This window comes from Panthera onca, chromosome C1 (assembly GCF_046562875.1).
Source record: "Panthera onca isolate mPanOnc1 chromosome C1, mPanOnc1 haplotype 2, whole genome shotgun sequence".
Lineage (NCBI taxonomy): Eukaryota > Metazoa > Chordata > Mammalia > Carnivora > Felidae > Panthera > Panthera onca.
The window spans coordinates 148964925-148991800 of record NC_138346.1 but is presented as its reverse complement, the minus strand read 5'-3'; the positions used below and the strand labels follow the sequence as shown (position 1 = coordinate 148991800).

Genomic DNA, 26876 nt, shown 5'->3' with positions numbered 1-26876 from the left:
AGTTTTGGTTTTCTTCTTCAAAAATTCCTATTATAATAATGTTTAATCTCCACTGCTGTCTTCTGTGTCTGTTATTCTTTGTAATCTCTTAAAATATGTTCTTTATCTTCAGTTCTGTTTGATTTTCTCACTTCTGTCTTTACCATGTTTCCTATAATGTCTAATCTCTCTTTGTGCTCCTTCCAATTTCATCTTGATTTATAAAATTGTTTTCCTACGACATCTTTTTCTGAGTTCTACAAGCTCACAATTCATATCCTTTTAATGTCTTGCCATCTCTTCCTTCTCCTGAGTTCTTATATTTCTGTTTTATGATCTTCCTTCATAGAGGTGATTTTTTTTATGTGTACATTCTCATTTTGCTCCTTTCTCCTATACCTTCCTTATTGTACCCTTCTATTTAGTCTGTTATACTTATTTTTAGTTACTTATTATTTCATAGCCCAACAATTTATAGAAGGATGCTGGGGAGAAGACAGAGGGCCATGCCTTCCAAATCTCAAAACCCAAAGGGCTCTTTCAGCATTACCAGAGTTTCCTTCTCAAATGGCTTTTTGATATACCTAGCCTTTTTCTCTGAACCTTCTAGCAGAACTTCTATAGCCAGCCTAGCTGGCAACACTTTACTCTCCCTCCTCTCTATCCATTCTCATTGGTATATGCTTCAGAATGAATCCTTCACCTTAGGAAGTAGATTTGTGCATGTTTTGGGATCTGTCCCCACTGGCCATTTAGCTACTATGTGTGCTTCTTGACCCTGGGCAGCTTCTGTCCACCCCAGTTCCTGTAGCACTTGTTTCGTACAAGGGCTAAAGGTGAAATATTTCAGGGTATGCTCCTCATCTTTAGGAAGTGTGGTTATGCTGGCACTTAGATGCTTTTGTCAGCATATTTTGAGTTTGCAAATATTATCAGTCCCCTAGTTTTGCTGAAAATGGAGTTTTCAGGGTTATTATTTCATTAATTTTTTTATGATATCTAGAAATGGAAGTAAGAAGATAATTTCTCATTGTTTCAAGTTTATACACTTCAAGTATATACCTATTTCACAGATGAAGAATCTGAGGCCCAGAAAGATTGAATAACCTGGTCAACATCACACAGCTGATAAATAGTAGAAATGGATATGAGTCCAGTCAGTGTAGCTTCAAAGTCTCTAATCTTTGCCTCATCACACTGCCTTACAGGCAATGTGTTCTCCACATCACCTCATATTTCCTTTGGCAAGCCTCAGGAATTAATCATTATTCCCACAGAATCTCACAGTGGGGAATATTCTGTAAGTGGCCACCAGAGTTGGTATCTGAGTGCATTTCTAAATGCTAATCCAGTTTTTCACTTTCAAATCTTAGTGTGAATATGTTTAACAAATGCTTTGAGCAGATATTGATGGGAGAACAGAGGACTCTTAAGGATAAAAGGCACAGATGAGAGGGGGTGGGGAGAATAGGAGAAAGACTTCTGTCAGAGAACAGACTCTTCATTGTTAATTTAGGTCTGGCCCTTGATATCACCAAATTGCAATTTGGAGGTTAAATTTAGGTAATTGGTACCAGTGAATATAGCAAAACAAATAAACAAAAAATGTACTTGTCTATAATAAATTACTTGTTTCATGAGTGGCCCTAACCACATAATCAATCCAGTTTGAGTCATACAGGAAATCAGTTACTTTTTAAAGAATATTGATTACCAACCAGGCACTTTATTAAGTGCTTTGCATTTTTTTTCATTAAGAATTTTTTTAAATTTTAATTTATTTTTTTTATTTGAGTACAGTTGGCACACAACGTTCCATTAGTCTCCAGTGTTCAGCATAACGATTCAACAAGTCTGCATGTTATGCTGTGCTCACCATATGTGTAGGTACCATCTGTCACCATGCAGTGCTGTTACAATACCATTATATTCCTTATGCTGTGCCTTTCATCCCCATGACTTCTTTTCCATAACGGGAAGCCTGTACCTGCCACTCCCCTTCATCCGTTTTACCCATCCCCCCACCCCCCTTCCCTCTGGCAACTATCAATTTGTTTTCTATATTTATCAGTCTGATTCTGAGTTTAGTTTGTTTATTCATTTGTTTTTTGTTTTTAGATTCCACATGAGTGAAATCATATGGTATTTGTCTTTCTCAGTCTGACTTATTTCACTTGTGCTTTGCATTTTTTTAAGGAATAAAAATAACAGCAGCATTTATTAATTCTACATACCAAGCACTGGTCTCACAACTTTATTAAGCCACATAATTCTCACAATAGCCCTACGAGGTAGGTACTATTGTTAACTCTGACAGTTATAAAAACTAGGTCACAGAGAATTTAAATAACTTTCCCAAGGTCACCCAAGTAGGATATAGAGGCAGAATTTGAAAGCAGACAGTCCTCTGGACCCAAATTCTCAGCATGGCAACTTTAAGGAATGCATATGTCCTCTAACAGCAGAACTGATTCTCAAACAGAGAATAAATCATGGTGTCACCAAGACAACACTTTACTCTTTTTACTGTAAACACCAAGCCTAATGACTTCATCCAAAACATGATTTCAATAACCACACATGCTGACTCACAAACTTCTCTTCTGGACTTGCATATCCAATTGCCTACTGAATTTATGCAATAGAGATTAGATGTCCTGCAAGCACTTCTAACTCAACATATTTTCCCCCAAATCTGTTCCTCTTACTTTAGTGCCTCTCTCACTGAAGAGCCCCACTATCAAACCACTAGCCAGAGTAATATTTTTATAGTGTGAATTATATCATGCCACTCTCCTGAACAAAATCCTCCAATGGCTTCCCGTTGCAGTAAAAATACAATCCAAACCCTTTCCATGGTGTTATGAAACCTATGCCATCCACTCCCTTCTTACCTTTCTTGATCTCCTCTCTTTTCATTTCATCCCACCTTACTTAGTACCAGCCACACTGGTCTTTTCTTATTCCTTAAAACCACTAACCTCATTTTGAATTTGTGGTATTTGCACTTATTATTCTTTCTGTTTAGAATGCTCCAAACCTTTAGTTCATTCAGATCTAGGCTCAGATGTGACCTCTTCAAAGAGGTCTTCCCTGACAATAATATCTAAAAGATAAAATAGTCATCCATCTGGCCCCAGTGATTCTCCAATATCTTACTTACTATGCTTTATTTTTTCTTCACAGCACTAAAAATTTAGGGAGACATAATTAACAAATATATATATATATATATATATATATATATATATATATATAAAATCATATATATCACATTTCATATGCATATACATTATATACCACACTATATATGTATACATGGTCCATGAGGGTAGTACTTCATCTTGTTTTACTGTTATATTCCAACATATAGAATAATGACTAAAACAAAGTGGGTCCAAAGTATTGTTTGAAAGAATGAATGAATCAATCAACCATCTAATGCAGAAACCTGGCAATCACCACTGATACTTCCTTTCCACCCATTCTCCATAGCTATTTAGTCATCAAGTCCAATACAAGCCTTAGTTAAGCTCTCTTTACTCTTAGATTATCGTATTAGGCTCCTAATAGATTTCTCTGCCTCTTGTAAGACACCCTTATCCAATCTGTCATCCACACTGCTGCCAGAAAAACCTTTCTAAAATACAGAACAAAATGAACATTTAGTTCATGACACTGCTTCCTATAACACCTCGGTGGTTCTCACAGCTTTTAGTACAAAACTCAAATTTCTTATTTCAACCCTCAGACTCTTAGTGATCTAATCCCTGCCTGCATTTCTAGTCTCGCATCTCATGCCTTCCTAACAAGCTTTCTTTTTTTTAATTTCTGCTACATGTCAAAGGTGATCAAACCTAAAAGATCAAAACAGGAAAGTTTAGAATGTAGGAAAAAAGGATCACTCTCAGCAAGATAGTATACTAGAAATAAAAGGGAATCATTAAACAAGGAATGAAGTATCCATGGTCTTTCAGCCTTGTGGATATCCTGTTTAAAAAAACCTTTTTACCATTCTCCATCTCCTCAATCTTTCATTAAAGGATTATGGCTTCATTTTTTTTTAATGTTTGTTTAGTTTTGAGAGAGCAGGGGAGGGGCAGAGAGAGAGGGAAACACAGAATCTGAAACAGGCTCTAGGCTTTAAGCTGGAAGCTCAGAGCCCAATGCAGGGCTTGAACTCATGAACTGCGAGATCATGACCTGAGCCAAAGTCTGATGCTTAACCGACTGAGCCATCCAGGCACACCCCTTCTTTTGTTAATGTTTTAGGACTTCATTTTAAAATAAGTTTCTCACTGGTATTCATATGAAATGGTGAGTCTGTGACACAGTTGATGAGGCTGAGTATATTGGCACATTTAAGAATATCCTTATAACTGTGAGTGGTATGGTGGTTTTATTGCAAACTGTCAAGTTATACAAGTGAATCATTGGGACCCCCCATCTTGATTTCACTTTTTCAAGTCCTCCCACCCTTTCCACTATGGCACCCAAAGCCTATAGGCTACTTGTGCAGTAAAAAATTTAACCTTGCCCAAAGAACAGGCATGTTTGTTCTTCGCTCCTGGGAGGTACTCTCTTAAGCTCTTGAATATCTTGCCTGATAAAAATATTTTTGTTTATCTGAGGGTTATGGACCACATAAGATAGTCCCATAATGTGATTTATAGTAAGAGATTTGGTCATGTGGCTCAAGAGGGCCTGGAGACTGAGGTCAGCTACATGGTCAGTCCAACACGTCTACATGACGGTGCCCCAATAAAGACTCTGGACATAAGGGCTCAGGTGAGTTTCACTGGTTGGCAATATCCTGGGCATATTGTCACATGTCATTGCTGGGAAAGTTGACACTGACTCCACTGAGAGAAGACAAACTGGAAGCTCCATATGCAGGACTTTCCTAGACCCTAACTCAAGTGTCACTTCCCTGGGTTGATTTTAATCTATATCCCTGGTGCAATAAACCATAACAGTGAGTATAACAGATTTCACTCGGTTCTATGAGTCTTCTAGAGCATTATTGAGACTGAAAGTCATCTTGAGGACCCTTAAACTTGCTGTTGGTGCAATGCCCCCTCACATATTTTTCCTTCGATGATATCTGCTCACTCCATGGCATTCTTCAATCTCAATTTTTTTTTAACCTTTCTTAAGTTTCTTGCCATATCAAGATGAATGTGTGTGTTTTTTTAAATCCCATTCTTTCAGATCCTTGCTAAGTATATCCCTGCATGCTAAATTTACTCTTTAAATTACCTCCTTTTTAAGCTTTCAGTATAATTTTGGTTTGTTGTTGTTTTGTTATATATTAATGACAAATACATCCTACTCAATTCTCTAATAAAATAAATAGAAAGAAAACACTAACACAAGAGAATTCCCAGAAAATGAAAGATGTTTCTACATTGAAAGGGCCTACTGAATGCCCAGCACATTAAGTTGAAAAAAGACCTGTACCAAGGCACATTATTGCAAAATTTCAAAACATCAAAGATAAACAGATGATCTGAAATATTTAAGAAAGAAAATAAAACGGTCACCTATAAAGAATTAGTATAAAAGATTTCTTGAACTGCAAGGCAGAAGGCAATGTCTTTAAAACAGAGAAAACTATTTACAGCCCAAAATTCTGTACCCACCCAGATTACCCTCATGCTCATGTGTGAAATAAACACATTTTTGGAAATGTAATGTACACATTTTCAGGAGGCCACTGGATGATACACTACATTCAACTAAAGAAATGGATGATGAAAACGAAACACGAGTTCTAGGACACTGGATTTAACACAGATGCGAGGCATTAACTCTACAGGAAGCTTAGAGAATTACCAATCCACAGAAGAACAGGAGAATTTTAGCTCCTAGAAGGAATCATCCCCCACCCAAATCAAATGGTTGGAATATTTGGTATTTTTTTGGAAAATCTTTTTCAAAGAAGGTTTAAAATTCTTTTGGAGTATCTGAGAAGAATTAGTGATAGTGACAACTCCTGATTAAATGTTACATTATTGTGTCATGCCAATTTAACAAAAAATCTACTTTAGGAAAAAAGTACTTCTAAGTTTCTGATAACACACTACTGTGTTCATTTCATTTCATTTTTTCTTTAACTCAGAAGTATCCAATTTTTGGATGTTAAAGAGGTTTTAACAAGATTTTTCTTTTTATTAAGAACTCACAATAAAATGTTATGGTTATAGAGAGACTAAAAATTGTGAAGTACACCCTGAAATAAAGGAGCATTACTTTGTATTCTATAAATGAAATCTTAAGGTTGAAAGATATTTCTTTCATTGGTTCCGAATTTTTTAAAAAAATCTATTCAAAAATATTGTTTTCCTTATATCTTTCTTTGCCTCAGTTTTTAATAGCTTGATAATGCTACCTTTTGTAAAGTATTAAACTCATGACTCCAGCAGATGGCAATTATGAAGCAAGAAGATGTGTAGTAAAAAAAGAGTTTTTTGTTGTTGTCAGAGATAGCCTAGATTCAAGTACTACTGCATGAGCCTGAGCAAGCCCCTTCTTTGAGCCTTAGTTTCTTTATCTATAATCTCTATCCTGCAGGTTCATTATGAAGATTAGAATAATGTATATAAGTGCCGGCAAAATATATACGTAATTAATAATGGCAATTTTCTTTCTTTCTGATCTTCTCTGTGGTCCTGGAGGCTTACTTGTAAAGAATTTGTAGACTTCACAATCAAAATACTTGAGTTCAAATCTTAGTTCTTCCATTTATTATCCTGTAACCCTTGGAGTCGTTACTTATTCTTCTTAACCTTATTTCCAGCAATTCTATCACAGGCATAATTACAAAAAACCCTGTGATGGGATAGTGGCGAATATATATTCTACAAGCATGGGATTGGTACATGATAAGTTCTCAGAAGGTTTAAGTAATAACAATGAACCAGAAGATATAGTTTCTCTCCTCTTCATGGTTAATTAAAGCAAAATAAAGTAACAGAAATGACTTGGTAAGAATAGCATTTCATGAAGTTATATGTGACATGTGACCTATTTTAACCATTTCCCCATAAAATAGAATTAGAAAATGCCTTCCAAGATACATTTTAATTCCTCTACATGCTACTTGGCCGAGAATACTTACCTACTTATCACTTTGGTCAATCAGATACAGCAGTGCCCCTTCCTTTGTGCAACCTCTTGCTACCTATACATATTTCCCTTTCTTGTCTCTTTCTTACTGATATTTAGTTGATTGAACAAATTGCCAAGTGGCTTGTTGAATTGGTCACTGAATTGAAATCTTGGTTTTGTAAGAATGAATAATTTGGCAGCCCTGCTAATGTAAGACAGAGGAGTAAAAAAAATAATAATAATAATGGGGACATGGTGATGTCTGTAGTATGTCTGTAGATCCAGCTTAGTTTCATAGTTTTTCTCTTTGACTTTGGCATTTTAGTTTTTAACCTTTGACAAGACACTTGTTTTTACACTTTGAGGCCAGAGACACTATCTTACTTAAATTTCAATCGCTGGCAATTAAGATATTATGTGTCAAATACAAGATACTTTTTAAAATGTTGCTTAATAAATAAATTAGAGTATACACAGATTCCTGAAACTCTATCACCATACTACCAGAACAACTAGCTAGCAAGCAAAAAGAAAACATTGAATTATTTTCTAAACCTCTCCATTTAAATCATATCCCAAACCCACTGGTATGCAAATTTTATTTTGTTTCTTAATGATGTAAATCTAGATGGAACATTTAGTATATGCTTGTGTTGTTTCAAGAAGTGCAAAGGTAATTCAGTCACAGCTTACCACCCCCAAGAACTCCCACTTAAAATGAAGTCACAAGCAAAGCCTTTTCACTGTACACAACTTCCCTTTTATAGAGAGTTTGCTTAAAAATGTAAGCAATTTCACAGACGGAAGATCTGAGTAATTTCTTAAAGGTCATATTTCCCCCCAAAATTGGTTTCTTCACCCTTACATTCTCATTGTACTGGGTAGAATTTTTTATTGTTGCATGTTGAATTTAAGGTTACGACGATTTTACAGTCATATACTTTGCTGTTTGGAAGCAGAATTTTTATATAAGCAAATACGTAGCAAGGTAGCTTTCTTACCTTGTTCTTGTGCATGAACAGCACTGTCTGCCACACATAGCACAATAAAATGAAGAAGCAGTTTCCTAAAAACAAAGGGGGTGGATTTGAGAGGATATTTACAACCTATAAATCATATAAAATCCAAAATGAACTGTAGTGCATGATTAAGAAGTAAGCTATTATTTTAATTAACATAGTATTTTAATAGTCATATTGGTTAAGAGCAAGGGCTCCAAATTTAATTCCACCTTTGCCACTTACTGTATGACTCAGGAGTACTTTCTATTGCCTTGGTGTTTCTTCATCTGTTAGATCTATCTCATAAGGTTTTTGTAAATTAAAAATTTTCATGTAAAGCACACAAAACAGTACCTGGCACACAGGAAGCACTCCATAAATGTGAACAAGTATAAATAATATTATCAATTATTATTATCACATATTATGTCAAATTATCATACATGCAATTTTATACAAAGTAATATGTTTACACAAAGCCACATAACTTATAGTCACTTAACCACAGTGTTTACAAATTGATGGAAACAGTAATTTATTTTTGAGAATGAGAGAAAGAGCAGAGGATGAGTAGAGGTGGGGCAGAGGGAGGGAAAGAGAGAGGGGGAAGGGAGGGAAAGAGGGAAAGAGGAAGAGAGAAAGAGAAAGAGAAAGAGAGAGAGAAAGAGAGAGAGAGTGATCTCTCTCATCTACTCATCTCACTCAAGTAGGCTCCACACCCAGTGCAGAGCTGGAAGCAGGGATAGATCTCATGACCATGAGATCAAGACCAGAGCTGAAATCAAGAGCTGCATGCTCAATCCACTGAGCCACCCATGTGCCCCAACAGTGATATGTTTAAATAAATGTTTATATGTAAAATCCTTTTGGTTATCATATTGAAGCCATTTGAATGTCACTTGCACTAAATTCATGATACTCCATTCAGTTCTGAAAACAGCAATGGCCCGTAGATGTCAACATCAAACATTCTGATTTGCAGTAATTTTGAGCATTGTACTCAATCACCGCAGATCAAAATGTTCATTCATATTGATAGCTAAGAAAAAATATTTTGTGATTTTTTTTTTTAGTATAACCAAACTTTTGATAGATTTTGTTAAGGGGTCTTCATAATTGGCTATATCCACCACCCAAGTGAAATTCACAGAGATAAATTCAAAAAGGAATGATAAGCTTGCTGAAAACAGTATTTTATTACCCGATTCTGTTTTCTATTCTAAACCAGGGACTCCTCAAATGACATTTATGCAAAATGTAGTTCTGTAAGGAGTGATTACAAAGCCATCTGAAAATCACTTTTTCTTAAAAGTTCCTGGTATACTAAGAGCAGTTGGTACATTTCCTACTTATTACCAATAATAAATGTTTTTATCTTTATCAACTCATATAAGGAGCATGTTAACATAACAAAGATAATCTTTTACAAAGTGGGCCAACAATATATAATTGTACTATTCTCTTTGGTATAATGGAACTATCATTTGTATTAAAATGGTCTTAACCATATCTTAGTAAGTGAAAAATGTACAGTCTACGGTCATGCTCAGTACAGAGCACAGCTTTGATAAGACAGTTTTGATAGAATACTTAAAACTGTCGCCAACTCTATAAACTAATTAACTGAATAATTGCAGAAATCTCAACTGATATGGGCAAATGGCTGAACCATAACATTTTAATGAAGTATATAACAGACTCTTATGTATGGTGTCATCCATGTAAAACAATGCTTAGTTTGCTAAAAGAACCCCCTGAGGAACTTGTGAAAAATGTAAATTCTGGGCTTGTCTCAGAGATTATGAATCATAAATTTGGAGTGAATCCTCAGTTTGGATACATTTTTAAGTAGGAGATTCTAATATAGATTGTGCGTATACCAAACTCTGAGAAAAAAAGAATTTAGAACATTTTCTATTTATAGTTACATTGTACTTAAAACACAAATATTATTTTGTTAAAATCACATATATCTAATTTTATGACACAACATTAGGTTATCCAACCCTTGTGTTTTGTTTTATCCTTTTCTCCTGCTCTAGATCAGTGGTTTCAAACTTTGCTATGCATCAGAATCACCTGAAGGGCTTGTTAAAGATTGCTGGGCTCCACCCAGAGAGCTTCTGACTCACTAGGTCTGGGGTGGGGGGTGAGAATTTGCATTTATAAAGAGTTCCTAGGCAATGCTGGTGCTGTATGTCTGGGGTTTACACTCTGAGGACCACTGTTCTGGAACAGATGATGTTCAAGAGATGATGAAAAGCCTGTTTGGGATCTGTTTTTTATCTTCACCGCACAGTGGAATCAGCTGGGGAGTTTTAAAAACTACTAATACTCGGGTCCTGCCCCCCCTACCTCCTGTCCCACAGATTCTGATTTTAATTTGTGTGTGGTACAGAGATTTTTAAACACTCCCCACCTGGTTCTACTGTGCAAACAAGTTGAGGACCTCTGTGTGAGATAAAAATGCTATCTCTAGGTTCTCCAGGATAGATCCCAGTGTGATCTAGACTTTGAGTAGAAAGAAGCTCTTTCCCTTTCAAATTTATATTTCAACAAAATAACTGACAGGATATATATCAGTGAGACTAAAAAGTAAGGATTATAATCACCGAAGGAGAGTACATCAGAATTATGCTGTCTTAGCAGAAAATGGAATGTGAAAGGAAACACTCAGGGGCATCAGCTGTACTTCCCAAGGTAATCTGGCTCACTTAGAGTTTAGAAACAACCCAATGGGCACTTTTTCGTTCAGAGCAAGCTAACTAATGAAGAGTACAGCAACTGGCACTATTCATTTAGCAATTCAGCCAACTCATAGACTTCCCCAATGACCTCAGGGGAGAAAAATGAAAAATAAAGTTCTTTCTAGACATGCTAACAAGTCCATTCCTGGTGTAAGGCAGGAAAACCTGAACACATCAAACATCCCTTAGCCAGGTGATCTTAGGGGATTATGACAAATCAGTTGAGCCATACATTATGTAAGTGTACCTATGTATTAAAACTGATGACTAATAGAGAGGTAGAGATTGATGACTGAAATAGAGATTTTCTTTCTCTCTTTCTAAGTATGCCCCAAACTAACAGCCAACTAAGGAAGAACATATGGATATCCATATCCATAGCAATATGGATTCCATTATGCCTAACCACCACCCCCCACCCTCCCCTGAAGCTCCAGCCATATCGCATTATACTGTATTCCCTGGAGAGACCTTGTAAGTGTCTGAAATGCCCTCTCAGTCTTCACCTGTCAGAATCCTAAATATCATCAAAGCCTAATTTGAATAACATCTGCTCCGTGAAGTTTCCATCATCCCTAAAGAGGGCTGGATTCTGTACTCTTAATGCTATAATTGTAAATTTATTATATCCCATATATATTGTACCTTTTAGGATTAATTAGTAAGTAAATATCTGAACAAGCAACAAGTTTTCACCTTTTATCTATTTGTTACATGAAACTGACAATTAGTAAACATTTTTAAAAAGGAAAGGAGAAACAGTAACATCTCCCAATGAATGAGGAATTCAATTCTTCCCTATGGACCTAATTCTTTTAACACTTGAGAAAAGGAAAGTAAAATAAGGGTACTTTTAGTTGGTTGTCCAAAAAGAGAAAGAAGAGAAAAAAGAACTTAAAAATATCTGTTATGATAGGTTAAGTGGAAAGGCTTCCTCTTCTCCTTTTTTTCATTTTAACTGTTTTTCTCATCTTTGAAGTGGGAACACAGAGAAGACATCAAGCTTAATTGACACACTCAGTTAAAGAGCCAAACACCATCACTGTATGAAATGGATGTCTAATAAATCCAAGCTTTCTGGAAAATGGTTGGGTTGGGCTTGTTTATTTCTTTGGTTTTGCCCTCCTCCCCCATGATATCACACTTACTATACATTCACTTAATTAAGAAAAAATACACATTTCCACATGAGCCGATAATAGAGTTCTCAGGGGCATCAGCTGTACTTTGTGCTTGTCCCATTGTACTATGCATGCATTTAGTGCTAAGTCTTGCTGGAGTCCTTGAATAAGTTAAAAATTAAACCCGTATTAAGCTGGAGAGAAAACCACATGGTTAATAAGAAAATAAAACTACACTGGAGTCAAAATACTAAACCTGCTTCTATTTGTAACTTACGCTGTGACCTTGGGTGGGTCATTTCAATTTCCCGAGTCTTGGCAACTTCTCTATTATGTGATGGTATAATATAAATTTCATATTTTACATTCCAAATATAAAACCTCAAAATCTCTGTGTGTGGTGGGCTCCTGTTAGTATACTAGCATTAGATGACAAAGATCAAATTATTTAGCAAGATATTCCATAAATCACCATATATAATAGACATGATATTTAACAAGTCTGGAAACGTCTTCCTACAGTTCCATGCAATACTCTCTTAATTATGTAACCTAAAATAGTCTACTAAGTTTGCTCATTTGTTCACATATTTACTTCAACAAAAACTCTAGTTGTTATATTAAATATGAATACTTTTCAAATATTTGAAGCATGTCTGTTTTTGTTCACTTTTCTGTATGTCTGGACTGTAAGTCACTAATATAAACTAACCAGAACATATACTCAGGCATTACACAAAAACAGACGGGATCTAAAAGAAGTCAACAATATGGTAACAGTCAATAAAAGTTCAGAAAATATAACCCATGATCTTAATATCTGAGGATTTCTAACAAAATATGAAATACTCTGTGTGTCTGGTCTGCTAGCCACATTTTCAGTGTGACAGAAGCCACAATCAAAACATAACCAGACATGTGAGAGGTGAAGGCCTGGAGGGGATCAGACAGGAAATAGATATCCAAAGACCATACTCAGAATATTTAAGGAACTAATATCCATCCCAGGCATCTTCCCTAAATAATTCTTAGAGCTATTCAACTTTCTCCTTTTCTGAAGGGTTTTAGTTACTTTAGGGGAATCCCAGGCATCTTTTTGTTTAGGCTGCCCATGAGACTCTCAGGTATTATGTCTTCAGGCTACTAAAGCTCATTCCTACATAGATTCAAGTTAGAATAGTAGGAAGGACTTGTGAAATCTCAGGAATAGGGAATTTGTTTTGTGAGTTGGTGATTTTAATTTAAACCAGTTGGAAAAGGCAAAATAATCTGAAAACCACTCACATGTGATATACATAGATAATTTCAACAATTTCCATTACACTACATTTACAAGTCAAAAACTGTTATGACAACTTTACTTGTTGCAAAGATCCAGAAATAGTAAAATTTCTGTCCTTTATTCCTCAAATACCTGAAAATCATTTCTCATCCCAGCAGTGGGGATAAAGCTGGGTGATTCAGGGAGTAGTCACTAGCTTACATACAATGACTTTCTCAATCAGTTCAACTCAGTAGGTACTTGTATAACTAATGCAGTGTGAAGCATTAGAACTTTTGGTTTATTTCCAAGTGTAGAGGGAATTTATGAAGTACGGGGAAGATAAATGCCTAAGCACTTCAAGGGATCAAAATGTCTAGGGTCCAATCAGTAGCAGGGAAGAAAAATACCTCAACTAGTCCATCCTTGTAATACCAAAGAGATTGTTAAAATGATTGCTACCAAGCCTTGGTGAAGTTCCTGACACACAGCACTGTTAAATAAAGATTGTTAAATGAATGAGTCAATCTTCAGTTAGTAAGACTATCAGGTGGTCTTGAGTTTCAATAAACATACAACTTCTCTAGTGTCTTCTACATGCATACTGATTCCAAGACCAAGGAGTGAGGTCATCCTAACCTCCATATGTTTAGCTAAGAAAGTAACCTGGTTTAAAGGCCTGTCACAATCTGGTCTCTGGTCTCCAGATTCAGCTCTGGTCATTCCTTCTCAAGTATGTGTGCTTCAACCAACTTCATTTCTTCCAGGCCCTCAGATGAACTGTGCTGTCTCACCGTTCAGCCTTTTAATGTTCTGTCTGGAAAGTTCCATGCCTTTTCCAGTTAGGTCTCTGTGTGGATTTCATTTCCTTTGGTGAGCCTTTCTTTCCAGGATTACCCTTCCATATACACCCCACCTTCCCAGGACTGCTAGGTGTCCTCCTGCCTATACCTTTATCTCATTTTGTTATACTTGGTTGTTCATTTTCTTTTTCCAATACCAGATTGGGCACGTAGGGAGGACAGCAATTGTGTTTCTGTCTTGCTCCACCACTGTATCCCTTCTGCTTAGAACAATGCTGGGCACATAGCTGGAGCTCAGAAAACATTTGTTGAATATATGAGTGCATGATTGAGTGAATGAATGACAGAATAATGTTAGCCCTTTACGAGAATGAAAAGGAAATGGTCTTCACTTCTCATTCAGAGTTACAAGTTCTAAAATAAGTCACAGTTGCAAAGCATGGCAAGGAAAGTAGCACAGCTATTTTCACTCCCAGGATAAAATTTATTTTTCTCCTGTCACTTCACAGATTACCAAGCAGAATGTCTAAGCAACACTCAAAATTACTTTCCATAATTTACAATACCTGTCCTTGAGACATCAGTTTTATTTTAAACATCTACTTGATAGCAAAGATAACTTAGCAACTTTAAAGAATAGAATTTCATGCCAACTAGGAAATAGATGTTTATATTCAAAACTCCTCCCCGCCCCCCACCTTGGTTATGGAAACCCTGTGATTACAACAATAGTATCTAACCCTGACTTTTGGTTTTAATCTCCCTTTATTACTTCCACAAATTCACATTAAGCAACTCACCTAAAAGCAGGACCATGCGGGGCAGCTGGGTGGCTCAGTTGGTTAAGTGTCCAACTTGGGCTCAGGTCATGATCTCACAATTTGTGGGTTTGAGCCCCACATGGGGCTCTGTGCTGATAGCTCAGAGCCTGGAGCCTGCTTCAGATTCTGTGTCTCCCTCTCTCTACCCATCCCCCACTCATGCACTTGTGCCTGAGATCACTCTCTCTCTCTTTCTCTCAAAAATACATAAACATTAAAAAAAAAAAAAAAGCAGCCCCATGAAACAAAGGATCCAGTTTTAAAACTGTAAATGTTTTTGGATGACTAATCAGAATTGTGATTTTTAAAAAACTGCTCCTGCTCTTACAAAAACTTCACCACAAGAGGATGGTGGAAAATTAAAACCTCAAGGATTTCATTAGAAACTCTAAGGTTTAATTCAGTGGCTTGACATTATCATCAGCTAATCAGCTGCTTCTGCCAAGTCCCCTCCCCTACAGGGTTGGTAGCAGTTTTTGTTTTTTCAAATTGAAGAACGCATAATTCTTTAAGGAAGTTGGATTTTTTTTTTTTTTTTTTTTTTTTTGAGAAACAGTTTTCTCAGATCAATCAGTAACTACCTTTTCCCTACTTGGCATGTGTATAGTTGGAGGTATAAGGGGCTGCAATCTGATGTAACTTTGAATTACTTCTTTTTTTTTTTTAATTTTTTAAATGTTTTTATTTATTTTTGAAGGAGAGATAGAGACAGAGCATGAGTGGGGGAGGAACAGAGAGAGAGGGAGACACAGAATTCAAGCAGGCTCCAGGCTCTAATCTGTCAGCACAGAGCCGGATGCGGGGCTCAAACTCATGCAACTGTGAGATCATGACCTGAGCCGGAGTCGGATGCTCAACCGACTGAGCCACCCAGGCGCCCCTCTTTGAATTACTTCTTAATTGTCTGCAGCCCACCCTCACTGACAACTGTAGTGGAATAAGCTGGATGTCAAGGAAGCTGCAAGGTACCCCCTGGCAGAGAGGCCTTCTAGCCCCGTGTGTTCTCCCACAATCCTCTATCAACCAACCCAGCGTCTCTCTGACAGGGTTCTTTTCCCATTCCACGTAGTCTAATTTTTCCTCAGTTCCTTGGTGTAATCCATTCTGTTTCGTTTCTCTGCCTCCCTCCCCCCAATCATCTGGACCCAATTTACAAACCCCAAACTGCCCAAAAATTTATGCAGGGCCTTTTCTGGGAGCGTCTGGAAGGGAAGCGTAAACCAGACAAGACAGAGGCCAGGAGAAGATCTGCTTTAATCCTCGAGATGGAGCAAAGCTACCAACCCCGCGGATGGCTGGGCAGCGACGCAGGTCTTACTCAGTGTCCAAGGGAAAGCCCTCCGGTTGGGAGCTGGCCGGGAGCGCAAGAAGGGCACAGGGATGAACGCGGAGGCGTCGGCCGGACAGGAGGTGGAGGGCCTCACCCAGCTTCTCCCGTTGGAGCCTCCCCTCGGGGACCTGAAGCTCATTCCACCATTCCACCCGCCCGTATCAGCAGGAAGATGCGAGTGGTCCCGCAGGATCCGCGGCGCCTGGAGCCTGGCTTTCCAAGCGGGTCCATGCTGAGGGGCTCTTCAGAAATGTGGCGGGAAACCTGCCTGGGAAGCTGGTGCGACCCACGTGAGCCGCCCTGGGGAAGGTGACCAGCATTGCCTGACCTCTTCTGGGACCGGGACCTCCCTGGTCGCGGGCACCTGGGCCCACGCCCAGCGTTGCGAGCCTTCCTCCCCACTGATTCGTCCGGCTGCGGGAGCGTGGGAAGGTGCGTCCTCGGTAGCACGGAAGCCCAGCCGCCCAGGCTCCAAGGGGTCAGAGGAGAGAGAGGGCGAGCCCCAGCCACGCACGGCTGCACGCGGCTGGGAAGCACATGTGCACACAAACACTGCCACAAGGCGGTCTTTCTCCGCGCCCCGCCTCCCTCCGCCTGCCCTCAGCGGGCACGGTCAGTTCTGCCCCCTGCCCACCTCCCACCTACTCTCCCAAGGGGCAGCTTGGGGGAGAGAACGATCACAGCCACTTTGGTCCCGCCCGCCCCGGGGCCAGAAACAAACTTGCATAACCCACTGACCTCTTCCCGGGGAAGCAGGGTAGCCAGCCCAGGCACGCACCCCCCTCCACTCTCTGATCCCAGTGAGGGAGTAGGAGCAGGTACCAGCGCCCAAAGAGGAGGTGGGGTGCCAGTCCGGGCCTGCGCTAACCCTCCGCGGGAGGAGCAGCCCCGCCCCCGCGTCCAGCCCCTTCCCCAGTGACAGGCCGGTGGAGCAGGACGCAGCCTCGGCCCCAGATGGGCAGCACGTGTGTTGGCTTCCTAACAACAAGAGGAGATTGCCTCTGAGTGCAGTCGCGCCCTGATGCCCGAGGTTTTGCCGGTACCCTCTCCCCAGCTCCGGCCCCCCTGCCCCATGTCTGTTCCCCGTGGTCCAGGCTGCGGCCACAGAGCCCAGAGGACCGCCAGCACCCCATCAATCCCCAGGCTGAACGCCGGAACAAGCACCGCGAGAAAGCAGAACCTCAGCTAGGGCCCTGAGAAAGAAGGAAGGAGGGCGCGAGGGCGGCGGGAGCTGGAGCCCCGGCGGGCTTCCGAGCTCAGCTCGGGAGTCGCGGGAGCCGCGGGAGCCGCGGGAGCCTCTGCCGCCGGAACCGGGACGCGCGCCAGCGAGCTTTTCCTTACCAGCCGCAGGACCTCTTTAGCATAAACTGAGAGATCCGCTGGCAGGAGGCTTCCTTTCAAACACGGCGTTTTACAAATTGAGGAGACAAGGGGAGGATGCCACGGCTGCTCGCCGGCTCCCAACTTTAAAAAGTGCCAAGGAGCGGGAGCACAGATCTCCGACCCGCCCAGTGGGTCCAGGGATTGGGGAGAGGGGTGAGTCTAGCCCTTGCATCCTGGCGATTGGGCTACTTACGTTTTTGCCGTGTGGGAGACCTTTCCACGCCTTGTCCTGTGGGCTCCTAAATGCATTTGTATGCATTTGTCCCTGCAGCGAAGCACTAACGGAAAACAGAAGGCAACTCCGAACTGCTAAGGGTGCAGGTACTGGCCATGAAAAAGGAAAAAAATAAAAACAAAAAACTCACATGTAAACGATGCTCCAAAAACCTCAACAACAACAACAACAACAACAACAACAACCAGGGAGGAGGGAAATAGGAAGGGGGGGGGGGGGGAGAAATAGCACGCAAAGGGTAGATCTACGGGAGCTAGGCTTTCTAGTTCCCTAGCTCGGTAACGGACAAGCCCGGGGGGGAGCGCTCCTCTGGGAGGGCGGGCGAGAGGCGAGACCTCACTGGCAGGCGGCGGGGCGCCGGCAGCAGCTGGAGATCGGCCGCGAGTGCAGCCCTCGAGTTCACTTGCGGTTCAAAGGCGACTCTGTGACTCCAGTGGAGCCCTCAGCTTTGGGCCTGGGAGGAGAGAAGGGTTGGGGGAGGGAAGGAGATGAAGGGGGTGAAGGGTGGGGGAAGTCCTTGGAAACAACCCGCGCCGGAACATTTGTCAGACAAGCTCACACACCCACTTCGGAGATCTAGTTGGTGCGAGGGGGCTGGCAGCAACTGCAGGCGCTCAGCTTTGACTGCCGCCGGCTGCTTCCCCTGGAAGAAGAGGAGCGCAGCAAATCCGGCCGGTGTTAAATTTCACCGCTCACTGACTTGCAATGACATCACCAAACACAGTGCACACCTCCCCCTCCGCCCCGCAACCTACCCCCGACCCGAGCCCGGCTCCCGCGCCCGGTCCGCAAGCCCCTGGGCCCGCAGCCGCCCCGGCCACGCCCCGACGCTCCAGCTTCCCACGCCACCCTCCCTCGTCGTCCCCGAAACTTGTAGGTGACTAGTATCCTTCCTTCGTCCTTTTTTTCCGGCAGTCCCCAGTTTGATGTTTTCCGCTTGCATGTCTCCCATCCCCAATTTTTCATCTCCGTCCTCTTCACACACACTGTCTGGAATTATACTCAGCGGGACCCTTCATTCTCCTCCGACTTTCTTGTGTTTTTGCAGTGATGCTTGTGGCCTAAGCCATATTATAAACGGACTGTGACGGTCTCCTTTCTATCTTTCCTCCCCTTCACTCTTGACTTTCAGTCTGCCCACTGTACTACAATTTCTGCTTTCTGCCCTCCTCCAGCTTATGAGCATGGATTAATGATTTGTGTTTATGCATCTAGAACAGGCTAAGAGACTACAGTCTTTCCAATTTGAATACCTTCTCCAATCTTTGTAACACATTTTTTTTTTTTAACATAAGCTTCGATCCCCTCACAGCCCTTTCACAGCCTGAGAGAGAAGTCTACCTTCCAAATTTTGGGGGGGAAATTAACTTTCTGATTTTATCATTTTATTAATAAGACTGGAAATTACAGGAGGCCAGGGATCTATTATCTTACTCATCACTGTATTTTCAGCACCTAAAATACTACTTAGCATGTCTGTTTAATGAGTGACTGCTGTATACCATTGAATATCATTTCTCCAACAAGTTTTCCTGGTCTATTCTGGGTGCCGTCCACAGCTAATGATCCCTCCACATGCTGAAAACCATCCCACACTACACACATATTATAAAAGTTAAAGAGAGCATATTGATGAATGGAAATGATTGATGCAACCCTTGCAATTTTAGGAATTTTCTTTCCAGGAAAAATTTGGGGAGTTTTTGTTTGTTTGTTTTTGTCCAGGAATACAGAATTTAATTCATCTTTCTTTCCCTCAATTTTTCAACTTTTTATTTTGAAATAATTTTAGCTTTACATAAAAGTTACAAAAATAGTACAGAGAGTTCCTGTATACCCTTCACCTAACTTCCTCTAATACTGATAACGTACATGCAGCAGTACAATGATCAAAACCAGGAAATTACCATTGATACAATGCCTTTAACTAATCTAGAGCTCTTATTCGAATTCTGTCAGTTTTCTAAGATCTCCTTTGTCTGGCCTAGTATCTAATTTAGGAGCCTATACTGAATGTAGTTAATTAATAAACAAAGAGATTAATTAAAACTGTTATATCTCCTTAGTCTCCTCCCATTTGTGGAAGTTCCTGTCTTGTTTTTCATGACTTGGACATTTTGAGGAGCACTGGTCAGTCATTTGGTGGAAGATCTCTCAATTTGGATTTGTGTGATATATTCTCATGATTAGATTCAGGTTATGTATTTTTGGCATAAATGCTATCTGAGTGATGTTGTCTCTTTCTCAGGGCATCATATTGGGTATATATAATGTTGATATATCTTATTACTAGTAATGCTAACTTTGATCACTTAGTTAAGGTGCGACCTGCCAGGTCCAACCACCGTAAAATCCCTCCCACCCCTTGATTTCTGTAACAAATAGCCACAGCTTTCTGGAATCCTTCTAGAAATCCAGGGCTGAGGGATGATAGTCATTCTTAAATAGCCTTAAACTACATTTTTTCTATTTTTGGATTGCTAGTCAACTAAAGAATGGTAATTTGGTTTGGTGGAAAGAATAGATAAGAATTAAGCAGTAATTCACCTAATCTCTCCATTTTCCCATCAATCATTAAGGATTAAAAACATTTTTTTTCTGTTCATAATGTTGAGTGCGGATATTTGAATGCCGTGTGAGTGTTATTAAAATGTATCTCAGGTTCTTTGACTACAAGAAGAGAACAGTTGCTAGAGCTCTTATCAAGATGCCAAAGGGTACATACACATAGCTTCAAATAGAGTACATTTGTTTGTGGGAGCAGAGGCATTTGCCTAGTAAAAAATAAACAATGTAAAGCTTAAATGCTATAGATTTTTTAGGATGGTAGAGATTCGTATAGATCAAATTTATCAAGACAGATTAACCAAAGACCCTGGGACTTAGCTGGGCCTTGAAAAGTGAAGATGATTTTTATAGCTTGAACAGAGAAAGATAATGTGTTTGGAAATGGAGAACAGGGGACTCACAAAAATGGGCAAGAGGAGGATATCTTAATTATATTCAGAGGAAAAGAAACAGATTCATCAGTTTGGATTAGAAGTTTGTGCATCATGGGGAGCCTGGGTGGCTCAGTGGGTTAAGCGTCCAACTTCAGCTGAGGTCATGATCTTGCAATTCGTGGGTTCGAGCCCCGTGTCGGGCTCTGTGCTGACAGCTCGGAGTCTGGAGCCTGCTTCAGATTGTGTCTCCCTCTCTCTCTGTCACTCTCCTGCTCATGCTCTCTCTCTCTCTCAAAAATAAATATTTAAAAAATTTTTTAAAAAAAAGTTTGTGCATCAGAAGGGAGATTGAGAGAAAAATATGGAAGTCTCTGAATGCCAGAATAAGGGTTCATTCAGTCATTCAATATACCTACTATGTGCCAGGAACTCTTCTAGGCACTGAGTTACACTGGTGAAAAAAATGTGTGAAAATTATTCCCTTCATGGAGTTTATATTCTACCATTTAATATTTGGTCTATGAGCAATAGGAAACTAATTAAAGAACTTCAAACTGATGAAAGATCATCTTCCAAATTACCATTTTAAGAAGACTGATCAGTACCAGATGTCAAGATTGAAAAGAGAGAAGGTTGGAGGATAAGTTAGATGTAAGTGTTGAAATATGCTAGTATCTTGAACTGTGGGAGAAATGATAGAAAAGCTAAATAAGAGAATCATTATTAAAAGAAATTAGGAAGGCCTGATAACTGGTTACATAGGGAAGGGAGAAAATAGAGATGAAATTTCAAGTCTGAATGACCAAAACATTATGCCATTGGCCAATGGTCAGAGAAGACAACTAATTCAGTTTGAGACATATTTAGCTTGACATCTGGGTAGGAAATTCTACTGGAACCATCCAAAGGTCTGTTGGAGTTGAAAGCTAGAGTTCAGGAGAGAGGCCAAAGCTACCGTTTTAGATATCTTCATTATCTGCAAGTGGTATTTGAGATTTTAACAGTGGAGTCTATTTTCAAAGAAGTGAATATCAAAATGGAGAATAGAGAATCAAGGATATAAACTTAGGTTACAGAAAGTGGGGAGAAACAATGCAGAATTAAAAGACACAGAACCAAAAGTATGCAACATTATTAACTAATAGTACAGGAGTTCAAAAAATAATAATATAGTAAATACTTCATAATATTTACTATGCATGAGTATTATTTTAAGTACTTTTTAATCTTTTTAATATTTATTTATTTTTGAGAGAGAGAAACAGAGTGAGTGGGGGAGGGGCAGAGAGAGAGGGAGACACAGAATCCGAAGCAGGCTCCAGGCTCTGAGCTGTCAGCACAGAGCCCGACGTGGAGCTCGAACTCATGAACCATGAAATCATGACCTAAGCTGAAGTCAGTCGCTTAACTGACTGAACCACCAGGCACCCTTGTTTTAAGTATATTTTTAAAATATATTAACTCATCCTCTTAATGAATCCTATTAAGTAGACACTTTTTATTATCCTCATTATACAGAGGAGGAAATTAAGGCAGAAAAAGATTACAGTTGAGTCTTGATCAACTCAAGGGGTTAGTGTGAGGAAGGAAAGGAAGGAAAGAAGGAAGGAAGGGAGGGAGCGAGGGAAGGAAGGAAGGAAGGAAGGAAGGAAGGAAGGAAAGAAGGAAGGAAAAAAGGAAGGAAGGAAGGAAGGAAGGAAGGGAGGGAGGGAGGGAGGAAGGGAGGAAGGGAGGGAGGGAAGATGGAAGGAAGGGGAGAATTATTGACAGCATCAACTTTATCAAGAGTCAGTCTGCGTGGGTTTAAATCTTGATCACCAGTTTTTTGATCAGGCAAATTAACTATAATTGACCCTTGAAGAACATGGATTTGAACAGTGTGGGTCCTCCTATATATGGATTTTGTTCAGTAAAATACTATAAATGTATTTTGTCTTCTTAGGATTTTCTTAACATTTTCTTTCCTCCAGCTTAATTTATTGTAAGAATATTGCACATGAGTTGCTTTCTACAATTATGGATTCCTGAGTCTTATGCTTAGAGATTCTGATTGAGCATGTCTGAGGTAGGACTCAAGAATCCGCATTTTAAACAAGTAATTGTTAAAAGTACTATAAGTAATTGTGATACAGATTAACTAGTGATCATATGTTAACATGTCAATCCATTCTTGACTTAGTTATTGAACACAATGCTTATTGACTGCCTGTGCAATCTCTTAATGAGTAAGTACTCTCATTCATATGTACCTGGGAGGAATCACTGTGACTTAATTAAAATTCCATGCTTAAATATTTACTGAATTAATGAATAACTAAATAAAGAGTGTCATGCCTACTATGTATTAGGCAATGTCATAAGACGGGGTTATGAAGAGATGTGGCATAATTACTACTCTTAAGGAGCTTATAACCCGCTAGAGACAGAATCTAGTAAGAAAAATCAACTGGTATAAATGATTATAAGAAAAACCAACTAGTGATATAGGGCAGTTGGGGCACAAAGGAGATAATACTCAATTCTATTAAGAGTGAGTGGAAGCACTTGAAGCTTGGGTCTTTAAAAATGAGTAGGTGAAGGGGCGCCTTGGTGGCTCAGTCGATTGAGCGGCTGGCTTCGGCTCAGGTCATGATCTCAGAGTTTGTAGGTTCGAGCCCCGCATCGGGCTCTGTGTTGACAGGTCTGAGCCTGGAGCCTGCTTCGAACCCTGTGTCTCCCTCTCTCTCTGCCCCTGCCCCTGCCCCGTTTGTGCTCTGTCTCTCTCTCTCCTTCAAAAATGAATAAAAACATTAAAAAATTTTTAAAAATGAGTAGGTGTTATGGGGCACCTGGGTGGCTCAGTGGGTTGAGTGTCTGATTTCAGCTCAGGTCATGATCCCACAGTTTGTGAGTTCAAGCCCCACATCGGGCTCGCTGCTGTCAGCCTGTCAGTGCAGAGCCCACTTTGGATCCTCTGTCCTCCGCTACCCGCCTCTCCCCTGTTTGCACTCTCTCAAAACTAAATAAACATTAAAAATAATAAGAAGAAGAATGAGTAGGTGTTTGCCAAGTAGACAAGAAAATTTAAGCCAGTCTGGGTGAAGGTGATGGCATAGGAAATAGCATGGAGGTATTAAAGGTCCTAGCACCATTATTAGTGACCTGTGATTGGAATGGCTATAATATAGAGATGAGTATGGAAAGATCATGGAGTGCCTTCATTGACATCTGAGAGATATGTGTTTAAACATTACTCATTTTAAAATATGGGCCCTGGAAATTAAGATTTCATTTTGTGTTTAGTACATGATGCACCTAAGTTAGAGAAACAGAATTTGTCAAAGTGATAAGGGATACTTATTCTGGCTACAATAATTAGGTGGGGGCCCCAGGCCAATAGTTGGAAGGATTCTTTAACTGGAGGCTTTGAGAAGATGACAAAAATGTTCATATAAAGGACTTATTCACTTTGGGAAGAGAACAAATACATTTGTCAAATAGCTAATGAAGGCATGTTTCTATACAATGTATTACAAATGATAAAATATTGAGTACCTCCTCACTGGAGAAATTGATGAAAATTCTTAGCTTGGATGTTGAGGACATTTTTCTAGGTCTGAACCAATGTGAATTTCTCATCTTTTATTACTCAAACTTTTTTTTATCTTTGCTGTCGCTATTTCCTTCCCAAGTCTGTTTATGCTGGGATCTTTCTTCCTTTCTTCTTTCCTTTCTTCTCAGTCTCATGAATTATTTCAAATGTACATCTAAAATGATGTTCCTTTTTTAGTTTGCTGGTCCAGGAGCTGGTGAGCACTACATAATGTGTTCTTCCATGTAGGTGCCCGTGTTCTTTGAGACGCTTTGGGCTATGTGGTGCTGGAAGTGTGTTTTATTCTGACTTTTAGTGGGAGGTGCAGCAAGTTTCTTGAGACTAGATCTGAAAACCAGACAGAAACACAGACAGTCTTGATACAGTTTGCATAATACAGAGTCCACCATTCCAATCTGACCCAACTACATTCCCTTTGAGCAGGATCAGTTCCCTTAATTCACACAAACTATAGCCTAGCTTACCTGTTCAAATAAAACCCGGAAGTACCAAGAACGAAGATGCACCCATTGACTACTAATTACTTATCTCTGACATCCCAGCTGCCTGTTTCTCATTCCTTCTGTGTAAAGTCTCACTGTTCTAGCCAGTTAGCACAGATTCTTTATCGTTCATTTGTGCAGTAAACTAAATGGAAGCTACCTATTTATTTGAAGGCAACTCGCTTTTCTCTGGCAAGGAAACTTAATCAGTTTTAGGGTCTTAACCAATGGACTAGGATAGTCTGAGTCCAAATATCAGACAAGATAAAAAAAAAAAAGGGACACATATGTACAGTAGATTGTCCCTCTGATATTTTATCTTGGTCTGCCATTCAAACGTGTGTGTGTGTGTGTGTGCGTGTGTGTGTGTGTGGTGTATAAAGTTTGCACAAAATTAAAATATAGCTTCAGGGATGTTCGTTACAATGGGCATCATGCCAATGAAGCAAAGTGTTACAGTGACACCATTCATACCACTGAAGTTCATGATTGTTAGCATTTCCATTTTTTAATATATTCTGAATGTTTGTTTATTCATTTTGAAAGGGGGAGTACAAGCAGGGGAGGGACAGAGAGAGAGGGAGAGAGAGAATCCCAAGCAGGTTCCCAATGTCAGCACAGAGTCCGATGTGGGGCTTGAACTCACAAACCACAAGATCATGACCTGAGCCCAAATCAAGAGTTGGAAGCTTAATGGAATGAGCCACCAGGTGCCCTATGCCAGCATTTCTGTTTTAAACCCCTTCTGAATGAATTCCAAAAGCTACAGTATTACTAGAGAGCCTGTGAATTTTCAAATGTATATTTAAAGTTAAGTTAAAACTAGTACTTTGGAGTGTGCCTTTGAAACCTTAAAGATTTCTCCCCTGACTCTCTCTTCCCATTAAAAATTACTTGCTGTAAACAATGTGCTCCTGATACCAGATACAGTAGCAATGTAGAGACAGGAAACAGACTGATTGAAAGAGAATTCTCTATAGAGATACATATTTTTCTAAACTTTTTAGTGTATCTCCACCCAAATTCCTTTACAGAATTGTTATAATGGAGTTATTTTATGGGAATAATAGGTATTTCAGGAGTGAGAGGAATTTCTACTCAGATTTACTTTTCCTGACTCTCCTCTGGCAATTCCCCTCAGTTTTCATAGTACAAAATTCTAGTCTAAAACTTGTGGAAAAAAAGTTTAATGTTAACATCTTTTATAATTAGAGTATGATATTTTTCTAGATGTACACAAATAAAATAGTTTTTAAAAAAATAGCTTGCAGCTATGTTAACAGGTAATTGTGGTGCATAGAATCATAATAGCATACTAAACATCATCTCGTAATATTAAAAAAAAATTTATCAAGAAATATATCATGGGAGGTGTCTGGCTGGCTCAGTCAGTAGAGCATGTGACTCTTATCTCAGGGTCGTGAGTTCAAGCCTCATGTTGAACATAGAGCCTGCTTAAAAAAAAGAAAAAGAAAAATGCCATTGAAAGGGTACATCACATGTGAATAGAAAATTTAGAGAAGAATAAAACACAATACCAAATGGGAGATGTCACAATATTAGTACCTTTACGCCTCTCTGTTCTTCACTCCCCTCCCTCTACCCCCACTGTCACCCCAGTCACATCTTCTAACATTTTAGAAAACATTTTATAAGAAGGTTTAGGTTGAAACAATTTTGTTTTCAAGTATATGAAGAATTACTATTTATACTCAATGGCTTTGTGAAAGACGATGCTCGGGGTTATAATATTTCTTTCTCCGCCGAAAATAAATCCTTTGGTTTTTAGCTTCAAACACTTCTACATTTGTCCAGCGTGTCCATGGCTATATCTATGAGACTCATCTAGACCTTTGGCTGGAAAGAGCTCTCCCATTTCTAATCTCTCTGCATGCCACAGTTGTTTCCCAGCAGCCCCGAAAAAAAGAAGAGTGTATGATTAATACCAGGACTCAATATAACTACTCTTGATTCTGTTGGCCCTCATCCAATGGAGAAAATGAATCCAAATGATTACTTGGGACCCTCTTGTACTGTAAAATAAGAATTCCAATATAGTCACACTTTTA

At 39.6% G+C, this 26876-nt stretch overlaps 1 protein-coding gene across 2 annotated transcripts in view; it reads right to left on the bottom strand.

Moving 5' to 3' along the window:
* Positions 1–18948, bottom strand: part of COL24A1 (collagen type XXIV alpha 1 chain) — a 409345-nt gene extending 390397 nt beyond the window's left edge. Inside the window, exons 1-3 of one of the 2 annotated variants that reach the window (XM_078451730.2) lie at positions 18355–18948; positions 17750–17880; positions 8091–8155 (exon numbers count right to left, since the gene is read on the bottom strand). In XM_078451730.2, coding sequence (XP_078307856.1) covers positions 8091–8155; positions 17750–17805 — 121 coding nt within the window. In that variant the 5' untranslated portion in view covers positions 17806–17880; positions 18355–18948. Of the gene's footprint in view, positions 1–8090; positions 8156–17749; positions 18066–18354 lie in introns of those variants that run through there. The other variant, XM_078451731.2, reaches the window with a different exon arrangement.
* Positions 18949–26876: the final 7928 nt, after the last annotated feature.